We start from the raw sequence: 19329 nt of genomic DNA on the forward strand, positions 1-19329 counted from the left end.
ATAGTCCCTGGTCGTCTCCGCTACACATCGTGCCAAAGCCCGGTGGTGGGTGGCGGCCCTGTGGTGATTATCGGCGCCTCAACGAGGTCACAACTCCAGACCGGTACCCGATACCGTATATTCAAGATTTTTCCGCCCACTTGGCTGGCACGTCGTGGTTCTCCAAGATTGACCTCGTCCGCAGGTACCACCAGGTGCCCATCCACCCTCAGGACATCCAGAAAACGGCAGTCATTACCCCATTTGGCCTTTTTGAATTTTTACGGATGCCTTTCGGGCTTAAAAATGCGGCGCAGGCGTTCCAACGCCTCATGGATTCGGTGCTCCGGGATCTCAAATTCCTTTTCGTGTACCTCGATGACATCCTCGTCGCCAGCGTGTCAAAGGAAGAACACCTACGTCACCTGCGCGTCCTTCTCCGCCATCTCCAGGAGCATGGCCTAATAGTTAACCCAAACAAGTGCCAATTTGGACTGAGGCAGATTGATTTTCTGGGCCACCGCATCAGCGCGGAAGGGGCACTGCCACTCAGGGCGAAAGTGGCAGCCGTCACTGCGTTCCCGCGGATGCAATCCGTCAAGGCGCTCCAAGAATTCCTCGGCATGGTAAACTTTTACCATCGCTTTGTCCCCCGGGCCGCCCAGCTCATGCGGCCGCTCTACGAGGCACTCCGAGGGAAACCGGGGAAAGAACCGGTGATCTGGTCGTCGGTCATGGACCGCGCATTTGGGGAGACGAAGGAGGCCCTCGCCAATGCGACAATATTAGCGCACCCGCTGCCCGGCACCACCATCGCGCTCACGACAGATGCGTCGGACTATGCCGTCGGCGCCATGCAAGAGCAATGGGTCAACGGGGCATGGCAACCGCTGGCGTTTTTTAGCCGCCAGTTACGTTGTAACGAACGTAGCTATAGCACATTTGACTGAGAGCTGTTGGCGTTGTTCCTGGCCATCCGCCACTTTCGTTTTTTATTGGAAGGACGCCAATTCATCGCTTTCGTGGATGACAAGCCCCTGACGTTTGCCATGGCCAAGACGACTGAGCCGTGGTCGGCCCGACAGCAACGGCAACTCACTTTCATCTCCAAGTTTACCACCGACATCCGTCATGTGGCCGGCAAGGACAATGTGGTTGCCGACTGTCTTTTGCGTGCAGCCGTCCAACTGGGTCTCGACTATTCACTAATGGCGGTCGACCAAGCGGCTGACCCGGAGACGCACGCTTTCCGTTCCGATTCGTCCGGCCTGCGGCCAGTGGACATACTTTTCCACTCAGACGGCACATCCTTGCTCTGCGATGTCTCCCTGGGAGACCCATGCCTGATTGTTCCGTCATCCTGGCGCAGGAAAGTCTTCGATATCATGCACAACCTCGCCCACCCGGGTGTGCGGGCTTCACAGAAGTTGTTAGCATCCAAGTTTGTCTGGAGGGGAATGCGAAAAGATGTGCACGACTGGGTCAACACCTGTGTCGTATGCCAGAGAGCGAAGGTGCAGTGCCACGTTAAAGCCCCTGTCGCCATTTGAGAGGTACCGGAGCGGCGATTCGATCATGTTCATATCGACCTCGTGGGCCCACTACCACCATCACAAGGGTTCACGCATCTGCTGACGATCGTCGACCGTACCACCAGATGGCCGGAGGCCATTCCATTGATGTCCACCACCTCCGCGGACATCGCCCGGGCTTTTCTTTCGTCCTGGGTTGCACGTTTCGGCGTGCCGTCGGACATTTCATCGGCCCGCAGGCCGCAGTTCTCCTGCTTTGTGGAACGCCGTGGCTTCAGAATTGGGCGCCAAGCTCCATCGCACCACGGCTTACCACCCGCAGGCCAATGGGTTATGCGAACACTTCCATCGTTCTCTGAAGGCATCGCTGCGGGCTACCCTCCAAGGGACCGCGTGGATGGATAAGTTGCCATGGGTAATGCTCGGGTTGCGCACGGCGCCTAAAGAGGACCTGCAGGCGTCGGCCGCCGAACTGGTCTACGGCCAGCCGCTCAGGGTCCCCGGCGAGTTTCTCCCGTCGCCGACGCGTCCGTGGTCTGCCACTGAACAATTGGAGGCTCACCGAGCCGCGGCGCACGCTTTCCGGCCCATTCCGACTTCACAGCATGGACTGCCTGAGTCACATGTTCCGCCAACGCTCATGAGGGCTAAATTCATTTTTGTACGGCACGATGCCCACCGTAGTCCCCTCATGCCTCCATACACGGGCCCCTTCCGGATACTGAAGGCGGGCGCCAAGAGTTTTCTGGTAGACGTCGGCGGGACGCCCAACTACATTTCCGTGGACCGTCTCAAGGCTGCACACCTGGACCTCGGCCAGCCAGTCGAAACAGTGCAGCCGCCGCGTCGTGGGCGACCACCTACGGCCGCACCTGGCCCATCGGCCCCGCGGCCCAGCTCCTCTCCTGCACCATCCATTCCTCTCCGGGAATATCAGAGTCGCTCCGACAGGATTGTCCGACCTCCTCTGCGATTGACTTTGATGATTAAAGACACTTCTGGGGGGGGGGGGGGGGGGGCTGCATGTGGTAAAACCACCAATGAACTCCTGTACAAATGAATAACTGTCTTTAAAGCAATGTTACAGCACCTATGTCCGTTTGCTGAGTGTAAACAAGCTTTCTGTAAAAACCCTGAAACAACTGTAACCCCTTCACGGTTCTTTAGATATATGTGAGATGTGGTCTCGGTTGTAGACAGTATTCTATAGTCCAGTAAGCAGATCACTACAATGGCTTAATTCTAACTATCTTACTTTATAGTTTTATCAGACAGTATAAGAAGATTACAGGTCAATGAACTAAACTAGACATTTGCATACATTAGAATGACTCCAGACATAATAAACATACATTCTCCATTTACATGGATTCAAAGGACTGTCCCTGTGTCCAAATTCGAGTGCACTCTTTCGTTGGCGCGCTGAAGTTGGAGCTCATGGTATGTATAATGTCTGCAAGACTTACGACTCCGAACCCCTTCGTTGAATTCTCTTCACGATCACTGAATCCCACTTTGAGTTCTGGATGCAGAGCACACAGCAGCCGCTGGAGTTGGTGACTCTCTCTCTCTCTCTCTGCAGCTTTTCCAAGTAGCTCCCCATCAGCACGAGGCAAGCAGCTCTCCCCAGACCTCTGCCTTGCAGATCTGGGTTCAGACGACGATCCCCCGGTACTGGTGACTTGCAGCCAGCCAGTTCAGGATGCAGTGCTACTAATACGAAGGGCGGCGGCTGAGTTTGGAAGCCCGGGACGGGATGCGGCAGCCATTTGCCTCCTGCCCTCTCCTCTTCCAGTCGCTCTCCTTTTCCCGCTCGAAAACCCCGACTCCACCCCTTCCTCCTGGGGTTTCTGCCTGGAGACTGCGCAGCCTCACTGTCTGCAACAGTTGATACTGGTGCAGAATTATGGAAAGTCTGCTCTTAGTCACATTGTGTCCTTAAAAGTTCTTGCCGTACCTTCACATGGCAACTTTAACCCAGGGATTTATAACAATGATAATACAGTGTCTAAGTTAAAGATTGATAACCATACTTAGCGTACATAACATTTCCAGTGGGTATTACACAACGTGATGACGTCATCACGTTGGTCACGTGGTGCCCCAAGTGGCCAACGCGATGACGTCATCACGTTGGTCACGTGGTGCCCCAAGTGGCGGGAAACGTGATGACGTCATGACGTCAGAGGTGGGAGGTTCTGGGTTCAGACCTCGTGGAACAAGTTACTGTATAGACCTGTTTGCTGTTGCTCCTGCATGTTTTTGTTTTGTTCACCAGTTTAATTAAATTCGGTTAATTTACTGAACTGACTCGACCTCAGTGATTTAGATAGGAATCCGTTGATTCCTACAGCATCACACATCTTGGGTAGTACAGTAATACACATTTGGCACAGAACAGTAATATATAACCAGTGTGTCAAGTTTAAATTTGGGGAGCTCTACTAAAAGTTTACTGGGGGACAAGAAACAGCTTTTAGAATCAGAATGAGTGTGGAGAAGGTCTGGATCTAAACTACAAGAGGAAACCACATCAAAGCTGCAGCCAAAGTGGAACTTATAAATCAGGTCTTATAAAGGCAGACTGAACAGCTTTTCCTCAGCCTCACCTGCCTACTTACCTAAAGCACCCTCAGTCAGTGCCCGAGTCCTTTATATCGTCACTCCCAAACCATTTTAATTTTGGTCAGAATGGGTTGAAGGCACCAATAAAAACATTGTTCACTTCAGGTGTACAAAATACTCTCCACTTGCCTGGATGCGTGCAGCTGCAATAACATTCAAGAAGCTCAACACCATCCAGGACAAAGCAGTCCGCTTGATTGGCACCCCATCCACCACCTTTAACATTCACTCCCTCCACCACCGGCGCACCGTGGCTGCAGTGTGTACCATCTACAGGATGCACTGCAGTAACGAGCTAAGGCTTCTTCGCCAGTACATCCCAAACCCGTGACTTCTACCACATAGGACAACGGCAGCAGACGCATGGAAGCACCATCAGCTCCAAGGCACACACCATCCTGATTTGGAAATATATCACCATTCTTTCATCGTCATTGGGGCAAAATCCTGGAACTCCCTCCCTAACAGCACTGTGGGAGTACCTTTACCACACGGGACTGCAGTGGTTCAAGGTGGTGACTTACCACCAGCTTCTCCAGGGCAACTAGGGATGGGCAATAAATGCTGGCCTTGCCAGCAACGCCCACATCCCATAAGTGAATTTTAAAAAATTCTAAATATTCTACCACCGCAGCAGCTGTGAATCACAACAGCACCATAACATTATGATCCCCAGTATCAAAGATTAAGTCAAGGGCTTTAAAGTCTTCATTTGTCCCATTAAGGTTCCGCACAATGGAGTGCTGGTCTTCAGGATTCCGTGTATTTCGTGACGTCAGTGTGGCTATCCCGGATGGAGAACGGGGTCCACGCCAGAATCTGCAGAACCGCGATGCACATCGGAGTCAGGCAGATCAGGTAAAACATGACCCCATGCAGGTCCTGCAGAGCACTGCAAGGTAAAAGAAATGGAACAAGGACAGTATTGAACTCTCAAACATCAATAACTTGCATTTATACAATGCTTTTAACAAACTAAAACGTCTCAAGGCGTAATCAGACAAAAACTAACACTGAGCCAAAAGGAGGAGTCATTAAGATAGGTGATTAAAAGAAAGACTTGCATTTCTATAGCGCCTTTCACGACCACCGGACGTCTCAAAGCGCTTTACAGCCAATGAAGTACTTTTGGAGTGTAGTCACTGTTGTAATGTAGGAAACGCTGCAGCCAATTTGCAAACAGCAATGTGATAAATGACCAGATAATCTGTTTTAGTGATGTTGATTGAGGGATAAATATTGGCCAGGACACCGGGGATAACTCCTCTGTTTCTCTAAGAAATAGTGCCATGGGATCTTTTACGTCCACCTGAGAGAGCAGACGGGGCCTCGGTTTAACATCTCATCCGAAAGACGGCACCTCCGACAGTGCAGCACTCCCTCAGCACTGCACTGGAGTGTCAGCCTAGCTTTATGTGCTCAAGTCCCTGGAGTGAAACTTGAACCCACAACCTTCTGACCCAGAGGCGAGTGTGCTACCCACTGAGCCACAGCCGAGTTGAAAACGTTTGGCCAAAGAGGTAGGTTTTAAAGAGCATCTTAAAAGAGGCAGAGCGGTTTAGGGAGGGAATTCCAGAGCTTAGGGCCAAGACGGCTGAAGGCACGGCTGCCAACGATGGAGCGAAGGAAGGGAGGAGGGATGGTCAAGAGGCCAGAATTGGAGGAGCGCAGAGATCTCGGAGGGTTGTAGGGCTGCAGGAGGCTACAGAGATAGGGAAGGGGCAAGGCCATGGAGGGATTTGAATACGAGGAAAGAAAATTTTTGATGCCATCCTGCTTCCAGAACAGTTACTGAAAAAAACTGAGTTAGAGAAAGTAGAATGAGAAAGTTGCACTGGTGAGAACTGTACAAGAGAATACAGAGATGAAATAAGTTAGTTTGATAAACATGGACAATTTGGAGACAATTGCCCCAACTTTTTAAAATTGTTCATTCCTTAAGCCACAGGCCAGAAGCAATGTTGAAGAAGAAAATAAATTAATTGATATTTAAAAAGTTAAGATCATGAGAGGCTGAAGCTTTCAATAATAACGATGGTAACTGTTTCTGTTGATCTTGTGCATTCTTACCTCTGCTCTGGGAGTGTAAAGTTGTCCTTGAGTTTTTCATAGTCAAACTGGTTAAGAATGGTCACTACCAGCATCGGAGCCAGTGACTGCGCTGGCTTAGTAAACAAAGCATTGGTACCAAATACCATAGAAGACAGTGGAGAGCTAAGGTGGGAAGAAAACATAATTGATTCTATTAAACCTGCAAAAAGAATTGTCAAGTGAATTGAGGGATGATTGTGAAGCGCTTTGGGACATTTTCCTACATTAATGATGCTATATAAATGTAGGTTGTTGTTGTTACTTGTGGGCCATCACAATTTAGCCTGATCCTATCCTCACCCAACAACACATTTCAGCAGCGGGTCACTGAACATTAAGGATTGTTTTCCCCCACATTCAATTGCTGCATGTCTAAGAACTAGATAGTGAAAAGGAGAAAGGCTGCCCACATAGTCTACTCCTAATAACTTGGAAGTAAAAAAAGAAATTGAATTATTCAATGATTCGACTTAAACAACGTAATGAACACAGTAAAGTAGGAATTTAGTGCCAAAAAAATTCAATCAGATAATTTGAATGGAACTACTTTGATTTAAGAGTAGACTGTATTGAAAAAAGCCTGACTATCAACAGAAGTCTAAATTATCCAATAATATGAATGAAGCAACTTTACATGAAGTGGAGTAGATGGTTTTACAAAGGCCTGGCTGTCAATCAGGGGTACAAGAACGTGTAGGATCTGAAGCCTCAACTCTCAAGTACATTGCAGTACGGGCATCCAGACACTAAATTTACTGAGGAAGTACAAAATATACCTGCATTAATGACAGACACGGGACAATTGTTATTATTTCCAATTAGACAGTGAATCCAGTGAGCGATGACCAGCCTTACCTGCGTTTATAGTTCTGAAAGTCAGCATCGATAATGTCAGCCAGGGGCAGGTTAAAGAGACTGAATGTGGCAGAGACCATCACCCTAATAGACACAATGGTAACACATGGATTATATTAGAATATTCATACCAAGAAAACAAATATTGCAACAGTCAGAACTTAGGGTGTTTCCCGGACGGAAATGCAAATACCTGAAATCCTGACTTACTACACATTAGTGCTGCATTATTATTAAAATAAGCATAATTCCACATTGTTTTTTAAATATATAGGCAACTCCACAGACATGTACATGTATAACTTAAAGGTACTATTTTCTCCTCTGCCACACCTCCCCAGTCACACTGGGTCCCACCCCCCCCAGTCCCACCTCCCCCAGTCCCACCCCCCCCTCCCCCAGTCACCAGTTGGAACTTTGCCCAAATGCTCATTCTTCACAGACTCTCAGCAAAGGGAGCTCCACTTCGTCAGCACCCAAGGCACTCTCTCTAGTAACCCAGAGGGGTCCCATTATCCCAGGAGTACCAGACAGTAACTCAGAAGGGACCAGCTTCTGGCCAGCTTGCTCCCCGACAGGTTTAGCTCCATCCCTGTACTTGCTCACTGTTACCAGAGTGAAGAATTCCATTTCAATTCCATTATAGGCAACCATGAAAATAAGTTTGAGCAGGTACAGTACAATGCTCTTATGCTGAAGTGGAGTTGAATACACCCATCCCTGTGTAGGTTTCTGTAACGTGAAGTGACAATAAAACAGATGAGATACACATGTATATGTGAAACTCATCACTTACATGTTTCCAACAAGGAAGAGAGACAGCAGATAGTAATGACTTGGGCCCAAGGCCAGCATGACGGCTGCACTCATCAGTTCCAAATAGAAGACAAGCAGGATGATTTTATAATAGCCAAACTTTCTTAACAGTGACTGGCTACTGAGAATTAAAAGCTGGGAGAAGAGAGAACATGTTCAATATTGGGACATAGCGCATTACAAAACAGCTGAGTGCTCAGCATTTAATTGTACATAAGCAACATTATATATACATGCATAAAATTCTCTTAATCCTAGGATTATAACATAAGAACATAAGAAATAGGAGCAGGAGTAGGCCATTTGGCCCTTTGAGCCTGCTCTGCCATTCAATAAGATTGTGTTTATCATCAAACCAAACATAGAAACATAGAAACATAGAGATAGGAACAGGAGTAGGCCATTCGGCCCTTCGAGCCTGCTCCGCCATTCAATGAGATCATGGCTGATCTTCGTCTGAGATCATAGCTGATCTTACCAGTTCAGTACCCCGTCCCCGCCTTTTCTCCGTAACCCTTAATCCCCTTAGCCTTCAGAAATATATCCAATTCTCTCTTGAAAATATTTATTGAATTAGCCTTCACAGCCCTCTGTGGCAGGGAATTCCACAGGCTCACCACTCTTTGAGTGAAGAAATTCTTCCTCATCTCTGTTTTAAATGATTTGCCCGCTATTTTTAGACTGTGGCCCCTGGTTCTGTGCTCCCCGGCCATTGGAAACATTCTCTCTGAATTCAGCCTGTCCAGGCCTGCCATAATTTTATATGTTTCGATGAGATCCCCTCTCAATCTTCTAAACTCCAGTGAGTACAAGCCCAAACTATTTAATCTCTCTTCGTAGGTCATTCCCGCCATTCCAGGTATCAGCCTGGTGAATCGCCGTTGCACTCTTTCCATGGCAAGAACATCCTTCCGCAGATGGGGCGACCAAAACTGTACACAATACTCCAGATGCGGTCTCACCAGCACCTTGTACAGCTGTAGTAAGGTATCCCTATTCCTATACTCGAACCCCCTTGATATGAAGGCCAACATACCATTTGCCTTCTTGATCGCCTGTTGCACCTGCATGCTCTCCTTCAGTGACTGGTGCACAAGAACACCCAGGTCCCTCTGCACTTCCCCATCTCCCAATCTATTGCCATTTAGATAATAATCTACCCTCCTGTTTTTACCCCCAAAGTGGATAACCTCGCATTTATCCACATTATAGTGCATCTGCCACGTATCCGCCCATTCCCCCAACCTGTCCAAATCGCACTGTAGCCTCCTGACATCCTCATCAGAGCCCACCCCTCCTCCTAGTTTAGTGTCGTCAGCGAATTTGGAAATATTGCATCCAATTCCCTGATCCAGATCATTTATATATATTGTGAACAGCTGGGGTCCCAGGACAGATCCTTGCGGCACCCCGCTGGTCACTGCCTGCCACTCCGAAAACGAGCCGTTTATTCCAACTCTCTGTTTTCTATCCGCCAGCCAGTTCTCTATCCACGTTAATACTTTGCCCCCAATCCCATGAGCCTTAATTTTGCATGATAATCTTTTGTGTGGAACCTTATCGAAGGCTTTCTGGAAGTCAAGGTACACCACATCCACTGGCTCTCCCCCATCTATTTTACCAGTTACTTCCTCAAAAAATTCCAGCAGATTAGTCAAACACGATTTACCCTTTGTAAATCCATGTTGACTCTGTCCGATCCTTTCCCCATTTGTCAAGTGCTCCGCTATTTTATCCTTAATAATGGACTCTAGCATTTTGCCCACAACCGATGTAAGGCTTACTGGTCTATAATTCCCTGCTTTCTCTCTACCCCCCTTTTTAAATATTGGGGTAACATTAGCTACCCTCCAATCCACGGGTACTGTTCCCGAGTCAATGGAGTTCCGGAAGATGATCCTTAGAGCATCTGCTATCTCCAGGGCCACCTCCTTAAGTACCCTAGGATGTAGTTTATCAGGCCCCGGGGATTTGTCGGCCTTCAGTCCCCTCAACTTACCCAACACCATATCCCTAGAGATACTAATTTCTGTCAGCTCCTCCCTCTCATTAGTCCCTATGTTTGCCGATATTCCTGGGAGGTTATTTGTGTCCTCCTTTGTGAATACAGAACCAAAGTATGAGTTTAATTGGTCTGCCATTTCCTTATTCTCCATTATATATTCTCCCGAATCGGACTGCAAGGGACCGACTTGGGATTTTACCAGTCTTTTCCTCCTGATATACCGATAAAAGCTTTTGCAGTCTGTCTTTATGTTTGCTGCAAGTTTACTTTCGTATTCTATTTTCCCCTTCCTGATTAATCCCTTTGTCCTCTTTTGCTGCATCCTGTACTGCCCCCAATCTTCCGGTCTGGTGCTTTTTTTTGCCAGTTGATATGCCCTTTTTTTTGATTTTATGCTGTCCCTAATTTCCCTCGTTATCCACGGTTGAGTCACCTTTTTAGGTTTATTTTTATGCCAAACCGGTATAAACATGTTCTGGAATTCTTCCATTCTATCTTTGAATGCTTGCCATTGTCTCTCCACTGTCAATCCCCCCAGAAACACCACCCAATCAATCTTACCCAATTCCCGTCTCATACCCTCGTAATTCCCTTTATTTAAGTTCTGGACCTTAGTCTCTGATTCAATTTCCTCACTCTCCATCTCGACTGAGAGCTCGATCATATTATGATCGCTCTGACCCAAGGGGCCTCGTACAAGAAGATTGCTGATAAGTCCCTTCTCATTGCACAATACCCAGTCTAAAATGGCCTGATCTCGAGTCGGCTCCTCGACATATTGGTCCAGATAACCGTCCCGAAAACATTCCAGGAATTCCTCCTCCTCAGAATTTTTACTAATTTGGGTAGTCCAATCAATATGTAAATTAAAGTCACCCATGATGACAGCTGTGCTCTTATCGCACGCTTCTCTAATTTCCCTTTTTATGCCTTCCCTCACCTCCATATTACTATTTGGAGGCCTATATATCACACCCACTAACGTTTTCCTCCCCTTGCTATTTCTCATTTCTACCCATACAGATTCCGTTTCATCCGAGTTAATATCCTTCCTTTCCATTGCATTAATCCCCTCCTTTACCAGCAATGCTACCCCACCTCCCCTACCTTTTTGCCGATCCTTCCTAAATATTGTATATCCCTGGATGTTAAGTTCCCAGCCTTGCCCACCCTGCAGCCACGTTTCTGTAATCCCAATCAAATCATACTTGTTTACCTCTATTTCCACAACTAATTCATCCACCTTGTTCCTAATGCTTCTAGCATTAAGATACAAAGCCTTCAGGCTTGCTTTTTTCACACTCTCATTATGAATTAGTTTGGCCCTTTGTACAGCTATGTATATAAATGTAAAACCTATATGCAAGTGATATAATTTATACCTGTCCTGGGGAGGGAGAAGGGAAAATAATTATATATTTTTCTCTATTTCTCTTCGCCCCCCCACACACCCACACCCACCCACCTTAATATCCCATGTGGCTCGGTGTCAAATTTTGTTTGATTACTCTCCTGTGAAGCACCTTGGAACATTTTACTACATTAAATAGGAGCTATATAAATGCAAGTTGTTGTTGTATAGCACAGCTTCCGATCGCCCATTCACCCTCATCCATTCACCCTCACCCACTAGTTCAAGGTGTATGAAAGTTGAGGGAATAACAGACAGGTAAGAGAGCAACATTGGGGGAACTCAAAAATTTGGGGTTTCATTCCATGATGGCTGACTTGGGTATATAAAGCACCTGATGTGGTGCGGAGTTCACAGACCAGGAATATCTGCGTCAAAAGGTACTGGATCTCAGCTAGCATGTCATTGGGAACATAAATTACCTCAGTAGATCCAGGTAAGAGGAAGGATGGGAGAAGTGGGAGGGGGGGGAAGAGAATATTCAGGGTTCCCACTCATGATCATTAACCAGTCACCACCTCCCCCCCCCCCACCCCCGGTGGATGTTGGGTTAGGGCATGATCAGAGTCAACTGCAAGCCCCCTACTTCCCATGGATCAACTGCTTGCCAACACCCACTCTCTACACTTAGTCATCAAGAGCAGACATTTGGGTGGGTGAGTCCTACAACTACCTCACCCGCAAAACTGTACCCCTGTTCCTGGGACTAGGGACAGGGTCACTGGCAAGGCTTGGAAGCTAAGCAGAGCCAGGCCTGGTTAGTACCTGGAGGGGTGACCATCAGGGAAGACCAGGTGCAGAAGGTCACGGAAGGAGCCCCGAGGAGGGGCGGTTGGTGAGAAGGTCACGGAAGGAGCCCCGGGAGGGGCGGTTGGTGAGAAGGTCACGGAAGGAGCCCCGGGAGGGGCGGCTGGTGAGCAGGCCCGGGCGTTGGGCTGAAGATTGTCGGACAGGAGGAATGGTGGAAATGGAATGGCGGCGCGCACAGACGCAGCGGCTTTGCTTCTCCCAGGACGGTGCTATTTACGTTTAATGTTAATGTTATTTGTACTGGACTCATGGGAGCTTGCAAGATCACATTGCGTTGTTCATGTACTTGTGCATTGTACAATGACAATAAAGTTGAATTATTATTATTATTAGTATGAAACACGGAGGAGGGGGGAAGAAGAGAACATGCATACTCAATAAACATTTTCTGTCAGACTAGTCCGATTACCTGAGGACAGATAAATCCAGCTCCATACATTATGCTCTTTACAAATGCCGGAAGCAGATTCGGTGGAATCAGATGGTCTGCAAAGATCAGCATGAAATTGTTCAGAAACGCCAGGTGGAAAACCTGAAAAAAGTTCATGACTACGAAGAGCAGGAAGTCCTTGTGTATGACGATTTGTTTGGTCAGGTAGAACACAGCGGTCCAGGAGGGATCGGTGATAGTTTCCGCCCTGTTCTTCTCCAATTTCTCCCCTTGCTCGTACTGACTGACGCTGTGCAGCCCAGTGTAATACATGCAGGCGAAAGCCAGCAGGGCGACACAGAGTGCAAACACCTGGAAGTTGAAAATGTTTTCCATGTTGTTTGAGACAAGGCCACAGAAAAGGACACTTGAAGATCCAACCAGCGAGGCCACTTGGTTATATTTGATGAGCTGCAGCCGATTCTCGTGCTTGGTTGAGATCTCTGCAAACAGCGCACACTGTGCCAAGAGAACAAACGTCAACATGCCGTCATAGGCGCACAGGGCGATGACTAGGTGCAGCCCGCAGAGCCAGTCACCTTCCTGGTAGGCGCGCCACGGGAACCACGGCAGCAGGAATGCAATGGCGTAAAACGGAGCACCATACAGGATGGAAAGACGCCGCTTGGCACAGCATGGGAACTTAGAGTTATCTTGAAAGTAGCCAAAAAGTGGATCGTTGAAAGCGTTCCATAGCATAAAGACCACCTAAAATGAAAAGTAAAATACTTTTACCAACCGCGAGTCGTTACAATCCGGAATGCGCTGCCTGAAAGGGCGGTGGAAGTAGATTCAATAGAAACTTTCCAAAAGGATACTGGATAAATACTTGTAGGGAAGAAAATTGCAAGACTACTGGGAAAGGACAGGGGAGCGCGACTAATTGGACAGCTCTTTCAAAGAGCCGGCACAGGCACGATGGGTCGAATTGCCTCCTTCTGTGCTCTATGATCAATAGACAGCACTTAATCTGATTATATCGGATTATAACCCATCTGCCATTACAACAGTGTTTGAGAGTCTAGCCAGTGAGTGTGGGCAGACTGTTCATCACTGAGGAGCCTTCTCTGATAGCCACACGTCCACTTTCCAACAGCATTTGCTGGATAATGGACTCAAGTGCTTGGACCCATTCAACTACAACACGGGGATATTACAACACAATCACTCTGATTATAATCTTATCTGCAAGTTCTTCAGAAGGTTTAGGTACAAAGCAGACACTTGTATTGATGCATAATTCCCAATTCCTTGGGTAAATGGGCAATTTGTGAACCTGCTCCTAGGCCCTTGCCAATGCCAGTCTGGAGCCAAGTGCAAGGACACTGGGATGACACAGGGTAAACTGACCCAGCAGCTTTCCCTCCCTTTGTGTGAATAGCCTTGCCTCCATTCAGTACTTTCATCCGATTACATGACTCAGAGGGAACGTAGAGCCTAAGAAACAGACCGGCATGCAAAACTGACTAAGGTGCATTGGAATGTCAACAAGCTGTGATACTGCAGTGCCCCAAACACCATAGCTTTTAAAGTGGAGACATATCAGAAAACGTGCAACTCACTTGCGCTTGGTGGAACGCTCCTTCAGAAATTCGGTACCGGTTTAAAAACAGCTTCACATAATAGAAGCTAAACAGGTTGTTCATTAATCCAGATCCCAGTGTCGTCATGGAGTAGGCAAAAGCATTCTGCTGGATCCCCAGTGAAGCCAGCTTCATTCTCAGAGCTGAAGGATTTGCCAGCTGGTGCTGAAAATGTTTCCTGTCTCCACCTCCACATCCACTTCCACTTGTGTAAATGTGAACTGAATCAGTTCTTGTGTCACAGCCCTGAGAGAAGAATAAGTTTATACTATCTTTAAATTTAGAAAACTTCAGAAAAACTCAATTATTAAAACACACACATATCACAATGCTACTAAACCAGCCAGATTAAAAAATAGAAACATACATAGAAACATACATAAGAAGATAGGAGCAGGAGGCCATTCGGCCCCTCGAGCCTGCTCCGCCATTCAATGAGATCATGGCTGATCATCCAAATTCAGTACCGGTTCCTGCTTTCTCCCCATACCCCTTGATCCCTTTAGCCTTAAGAAATATATCCAACTCCTTCTTGAATATATTTAATGAATTGGCCTCTACTGCCTTCTGTGGTAGAGAATTCCACAGGTTCACCACTCTCTGGGTGAAGAAATTCCTTCTCATCTCAGTCCTAAATGGCTTACCCCTTATCCTTAGCCTGTGACCCCTGGTTCTGGACTCCCCCGCCATCGGGAACATCCTTCCTGCATTAAGTCTGTCTAGTCCTGTTAGAATTTTATAAGTTTCAATGAGATCCCCTCTCATTCTTCTAAACTCCAGCAAGCATAAGCCCAATCGACCCAATCTCTCTTCATACTTCATTCCTGCCATCCCAGGTATCAGTCTGGTGAATCTTCGCTGCACTCCCTCCATGGCAAGAACATCCTTCCTCAGATAAGGCGACCAAAACTGAACACAATGCTCAAGGTGTGGTCTCACCAAGGCCCTGTACAACTGCAGCAAGACATCCTTGCTCCTGTACTCGAATCCTCTCGCTATGAAGACCAGCATACCATTTGCCTTCTTAACCGCCTGTTGCACCTGCATGCTTACCTTCAGCGACTGGTGCACAAGGACACCCAGGTCTTGTTGCACTTCCCCTTTTCCCAATCTATTGCCGTTCAGATAATAATCTGCCTTCCTGTTTTTGCCACCATAGTGGATAACCTCGCATTTATCCTCATTATACTGCATCTGCCATGTATCTGCCCAATCACCCAACCTGTCCAAATCATACTGGAGTTTCTTGGCATCCTCCTCACAGCACACACGCCCACCCAGCTTTGTGTCGTGATAAATTTTCACTATACAAATTCCAAGTACGGAAATATTTTGATTCACACACAGTGCATCTACAGGATGATTGCTTTCACCTAGAATCCATGTAACCAACAAAATTAATATTTTAAACAAAGTTAGTTTTAGTTCCACCAATAATGAGAACTCAAAACTTGCACCAGTGTCTTGGTAAAGTTCTCAAAAAATTGAGTTACAGGAAAATTGAAAAAGAAAATTGGAATCAAATGCACCAAAGTAGGAGTCTCGCTTCAGAGTTCAATTATTACAAGCTTGAGTGCCCATGCTGCTAGGCTGAGGAACCAGATCATTCACTATTATGACAATGTCTGAATTGCTGGATTCGTTTATTAAAAAGATCAGATTGGGGCTTTGAACAAAGATTAAATTGGTTTGTTTCCTTTATTTAATCAGCAGCATCGCTCTCCTTAGAGCACAAAAAAAGTGATGCTTTCCACTCGTGCAAAGTGCCCACTGTGAAGTGTCACTGAGTTTCAGTATCAAGGTCTTGCTGGTGATAATACCTAAAGGTCAAAAAGCTCAACACTGAATATTATGGGAGTTGTTTCAAATGCTGCTGGTCGGAACAAGAGGCCCAGCATCAGCCCCTGTCCGAGGGACAAAGTCGTAGAGGGTTTGTGAAGCTGAAAACAGGCTAAATTCACTTTACAGACACAAATTTAGAGATGCTTGACTCAGAGACTCATCTTACAAAAGGTAATTGACCCTTTGCAGACTCTCACTACACATACATTTATCTGCAATATATTTCTAAAATGTTAGTTTATTTGTAAATAAATATATTAGTTGTTTCAGTCTGTAAACCTCTGATCCATGCAGTAATAGAGAATTTGATAGGGTGCAAAGATACATTAGATCCATCTGTCAATCACAGAACAGAGAGTGCTAGTTTGAGGAAAGGAAATCTAGAAAAAAATGAAAGGGAAAAACTCCCTCAGTGTGGTGCTTAATACTGTAAAAAGCAGGAAGGCCCTGGGTTTGATTCAATCAGGGCAGAGGTAGGGAGGCTACCACAGGTCACATGATCAGTGGACTGGGGATATAAAAATCAATGGTCAGTCAGGCTTCCCACTCACTGCCATCAAGTGGCCTCCCTATGGTCAAATGCACACAGCAGCCAAATCAAACCTGATTCATTGCACAATGGTAAAGTTAGCCTAACAATTGAAGAGGGGCCAGCTGCCCAGTGGAATGGTAGCCCAGCATGGGTCACGGGGGGGGGGGAGAAGAAGAGAACAGGAATTTTCTTTTAAAAACTGCAATACCACACCTTCAGTAAGCAACATCAGGCACCACCCTGTCTGCTGTGCAGATTTGCTTACCTCAATGAAGTGAGCTCTTGTCCGAGGCACTTTATGGAATAACACTTTGAAGCAAAGAAAGATTCGGTCACATTGTCCAGCGTCGTGTCTGCTGCCAGATGGATAAAGATGCTGCCAGGTTATTCCACTCTCTGGGTGGAAGACAAATTAAACCTATAGTATATTTGACAAAAAAATATATAATTGTGGTGGAGAGAGAGATCTGCCTTATTCTAAGATCATAGGCATTAGCACAATTTTAATAGATGTGGCTGGTCATTTCAAATTTGTTCTACTGCAGGTTCAGTTTCTCTGGGTTGAGAGTGGAGCCACATTCCTTACGGATGGCTGGAAATGGCCACTAGAATAATAGAATCATAGAAATTTACAGCACAGAAGGAGGCCACTGTGGAGGAACCTTACATTTTTTGCATGGCACTGTTTCGAAGAAGAGCAGGGGAGTTCTCTCAGAGTCCTGGCCAATATTTATCCCTCAACCAACATCACTTAGCCATCACAATGTTGTTTGTGGCAGCTTGCTGTGCACAAATCAACTGCTACATTTCCTACATTACAACAGTGACGACACTTCAAAAGTACTTAACTGACTGTAAAGCGCTTTGGAAGGTCCGGAGGTCCTGAAAGCTGCTATAGAAATGCAAGTCTTTCTTTCTTTAAAACAATATTCACAACAATACAGCTGCTTGAACTGCTCATCTATGGCACACCCCGCTCTGAATTCCATTATCTGATCTTGTGTTTACCAGCTACATTAAACCACCCCAAAATCTCTTGCAATGCTAAAACAACTAAAAGTTGCTTCATCATCATCGGGAGGCTTTCATCGCAGCCCGCGACTGTCCTTCACACCTCTTTAAGGCAGAGACATGAACCCTAGGATTGTGTTTTGGACTGTCCACAGTCGCTCTTTCATTGACTTGTTCTGTACTGTTGTAATGTAGCAAATGTGGCAGCAAGGTCCCACGTAGATATAATGCCCAGTGATGTTTTAGTGATGTTGATTAAGGGATAAATATTGGCCAGGCAGGACACCAGGGAGAACTCTGATCTTCGAAATAGTGCCTGCAATCTTTTACATCCACCCGAGAGCAGACAGGCCTTAGTTTAACACCTCATCCCAAAGGCGGCACATCTGACAGTGCAGCACTCCCTCAAGCAGTGTCGGTCTGGATTTTGTGCTCAAGTGTCTGGAGTGGGACTTGAACCCACGACCTTCTGAGACCAGTGTGCTACCCACTGAGCCAAAAAACGACACTTATAGAGCAGGGGAGAGGGACTAATTGGAGAGCTCTTTCAAAGTAGCGGGCACAGGTACAATAGGTCGAATGGCCTCCTTCTGCGCTGAAACATTCAACAAAACAAAGAATTCCTTCATTGCTACAAGCCAAGCTGTCAGTGCTGAGCGTGGTCACTGTAACGAGCTACCAAACGCTGAGGAAACATTGTTTCTCTTTACCCGCGGTAACAAGGTCCCGAGCCCCGGCCACTCGCGCTCTGGAACACCGAGGCGGAAGCGCCGCGCAATTGCCCCGCCCAGCGACTGGCGCTCTCCAATTGGCTACTCGGAGACAGCAGGTGGAAGGCCGGAGCAATCAGATGGCGCAGTCACAACACGTGGTCGTATATCCTGCATCACGTGCTTATAATTAAAGGGACCGGCCCCCAAACACACAGGGACAAGGGGACACACCTACCCTCACACACACAACCCCTTACATCAACCCACACACCCCCTTACACAAACTCATAAACCCTCACACCAACCCACATACTCTCACACACACCCTCACACCAACCCACATACCCTCACACACCCTCACACAAACCCTCACACACATCCTTACACCAACCTACACAAACCCACACACACTCACACAAACCCTCACACACACCTTCACACCAACCCATATACCCTCACACCAACCTACACACCCTAACACAAACCCATAAACCCTCACACAAATCCATACACTGATCATCTTAACACAAATCATTGAGCAACTTGAAATATAAACCAGAAATGCTGGAACTACTCAGCAGATCAGGCAGCATCGATGGAGAGAGAAACAGAGTTAACGTTTCAGGTCAATGACCTTTTGTCAGATGACCTGAAATGTTAACTCTTGTTTCTCTCTCCACAGATGCTGCCTGACCTGACCCGAGGAACTCCTGCAGCGATGTCCTGGGGCTGTGATGATTGATCTTCAACCATCACAAACATCTTCCTTTGTGCTAGGTATGACTCCAGCCAGTGGCGTGTTTCCCCCTCCACCTGCCCCCCCCCCCCCCGATTCCCATTGACTTCAGTTTTACTAGGGCTCCTTGATGCCACACTTGGTCAAATGCTGCCTTGATGTCAAGGGCAGTCACCTCTGGAATTCAGCTCCTTTGTCCATGTTTGGACCAAGGTTGTAAGGAGGTCGGGAGCCAAGTGGTCTTGGCAGAGCCCAAACTGGGCATCAGTGAGCAGGTTTTTGGTGAGTAAGTGCCGCTTAATAGCACTGTTGATGACACCTTCCATCACTTTGCTGATGATTGAGTGTAGACTGATGG

General features: G+C 47.0%; 1 protein-coding gene across 1 annotated transcript; it reads right to left on the bottom strand.

Annotated features, from left to right (window-relative positions):
* Positions 1-2547: 2547 nt before the first annotated feature.
* On the bottom strand, positions 2548-17016 carry mfsd13al (major facilitator superfamily domain containing 13a-like). Its single transcript, XM_086001078.1, has 7 exons — positions 16777-17016; positions 14117-14383; positions 12534-13262; positions 7879-8033; positions 7083-7166; positions 6207-6350; positions 2548-5028 (listed from the first exon to the last, which is right to left on the bottom strand). Exons 2-7 carry the CDS (start codon positions 14270-14272, stop codon positions 4887-4889), a joined length of 1410 nt encoding a protein of 469 aa, XP_085857204.1. The 5' UTR covers positions 14273-14383; positions 16777-17016; the 3' UTR covers positions 2548-4886.
* Positions 17017-19329: the final 2313 nt, after the last annotated feature.

Source organism: Somniosus microcephalus, chromosome 11 (genome assembly GCF_052327205.1).
Source record: "Somniosus microcephalus isolate GS21.2 chromosome 11, FLI_Smic_1.0, whole genome shotgun sequence".
Classification (NCBI taxonomy): domain Eukaryota; kingdom Metazoa; phylum Chordata; class Chondrichthyes; order Squaliformes; family Somniosidae; genus Somniosus; species Somniosus microcephalus.

Coding starts and splice junctions, on each gene's coding strand:
- mfsd13al (XM_086001078.1), bottom strand. CDS start 14,272: ATGAAGCTGGCTTCACTGGGGATCCAGCAGAATGCTTTTGCCTACTCC. Junction 13,263..14,116: donor GAGCGTTCCACCAAGCGCAA/GTGAGTTGCACG, acceptor TTTTCATTTTAG/GTGGTCTTTATGCTATGGAA. Junction 5,029..6,206: donor TTTACACTCCCAGAGCAGAG/GTAAGAATGCAC, acceptor TTTACCTTGCAG/TGCTCTGCAGGACCTGCATG.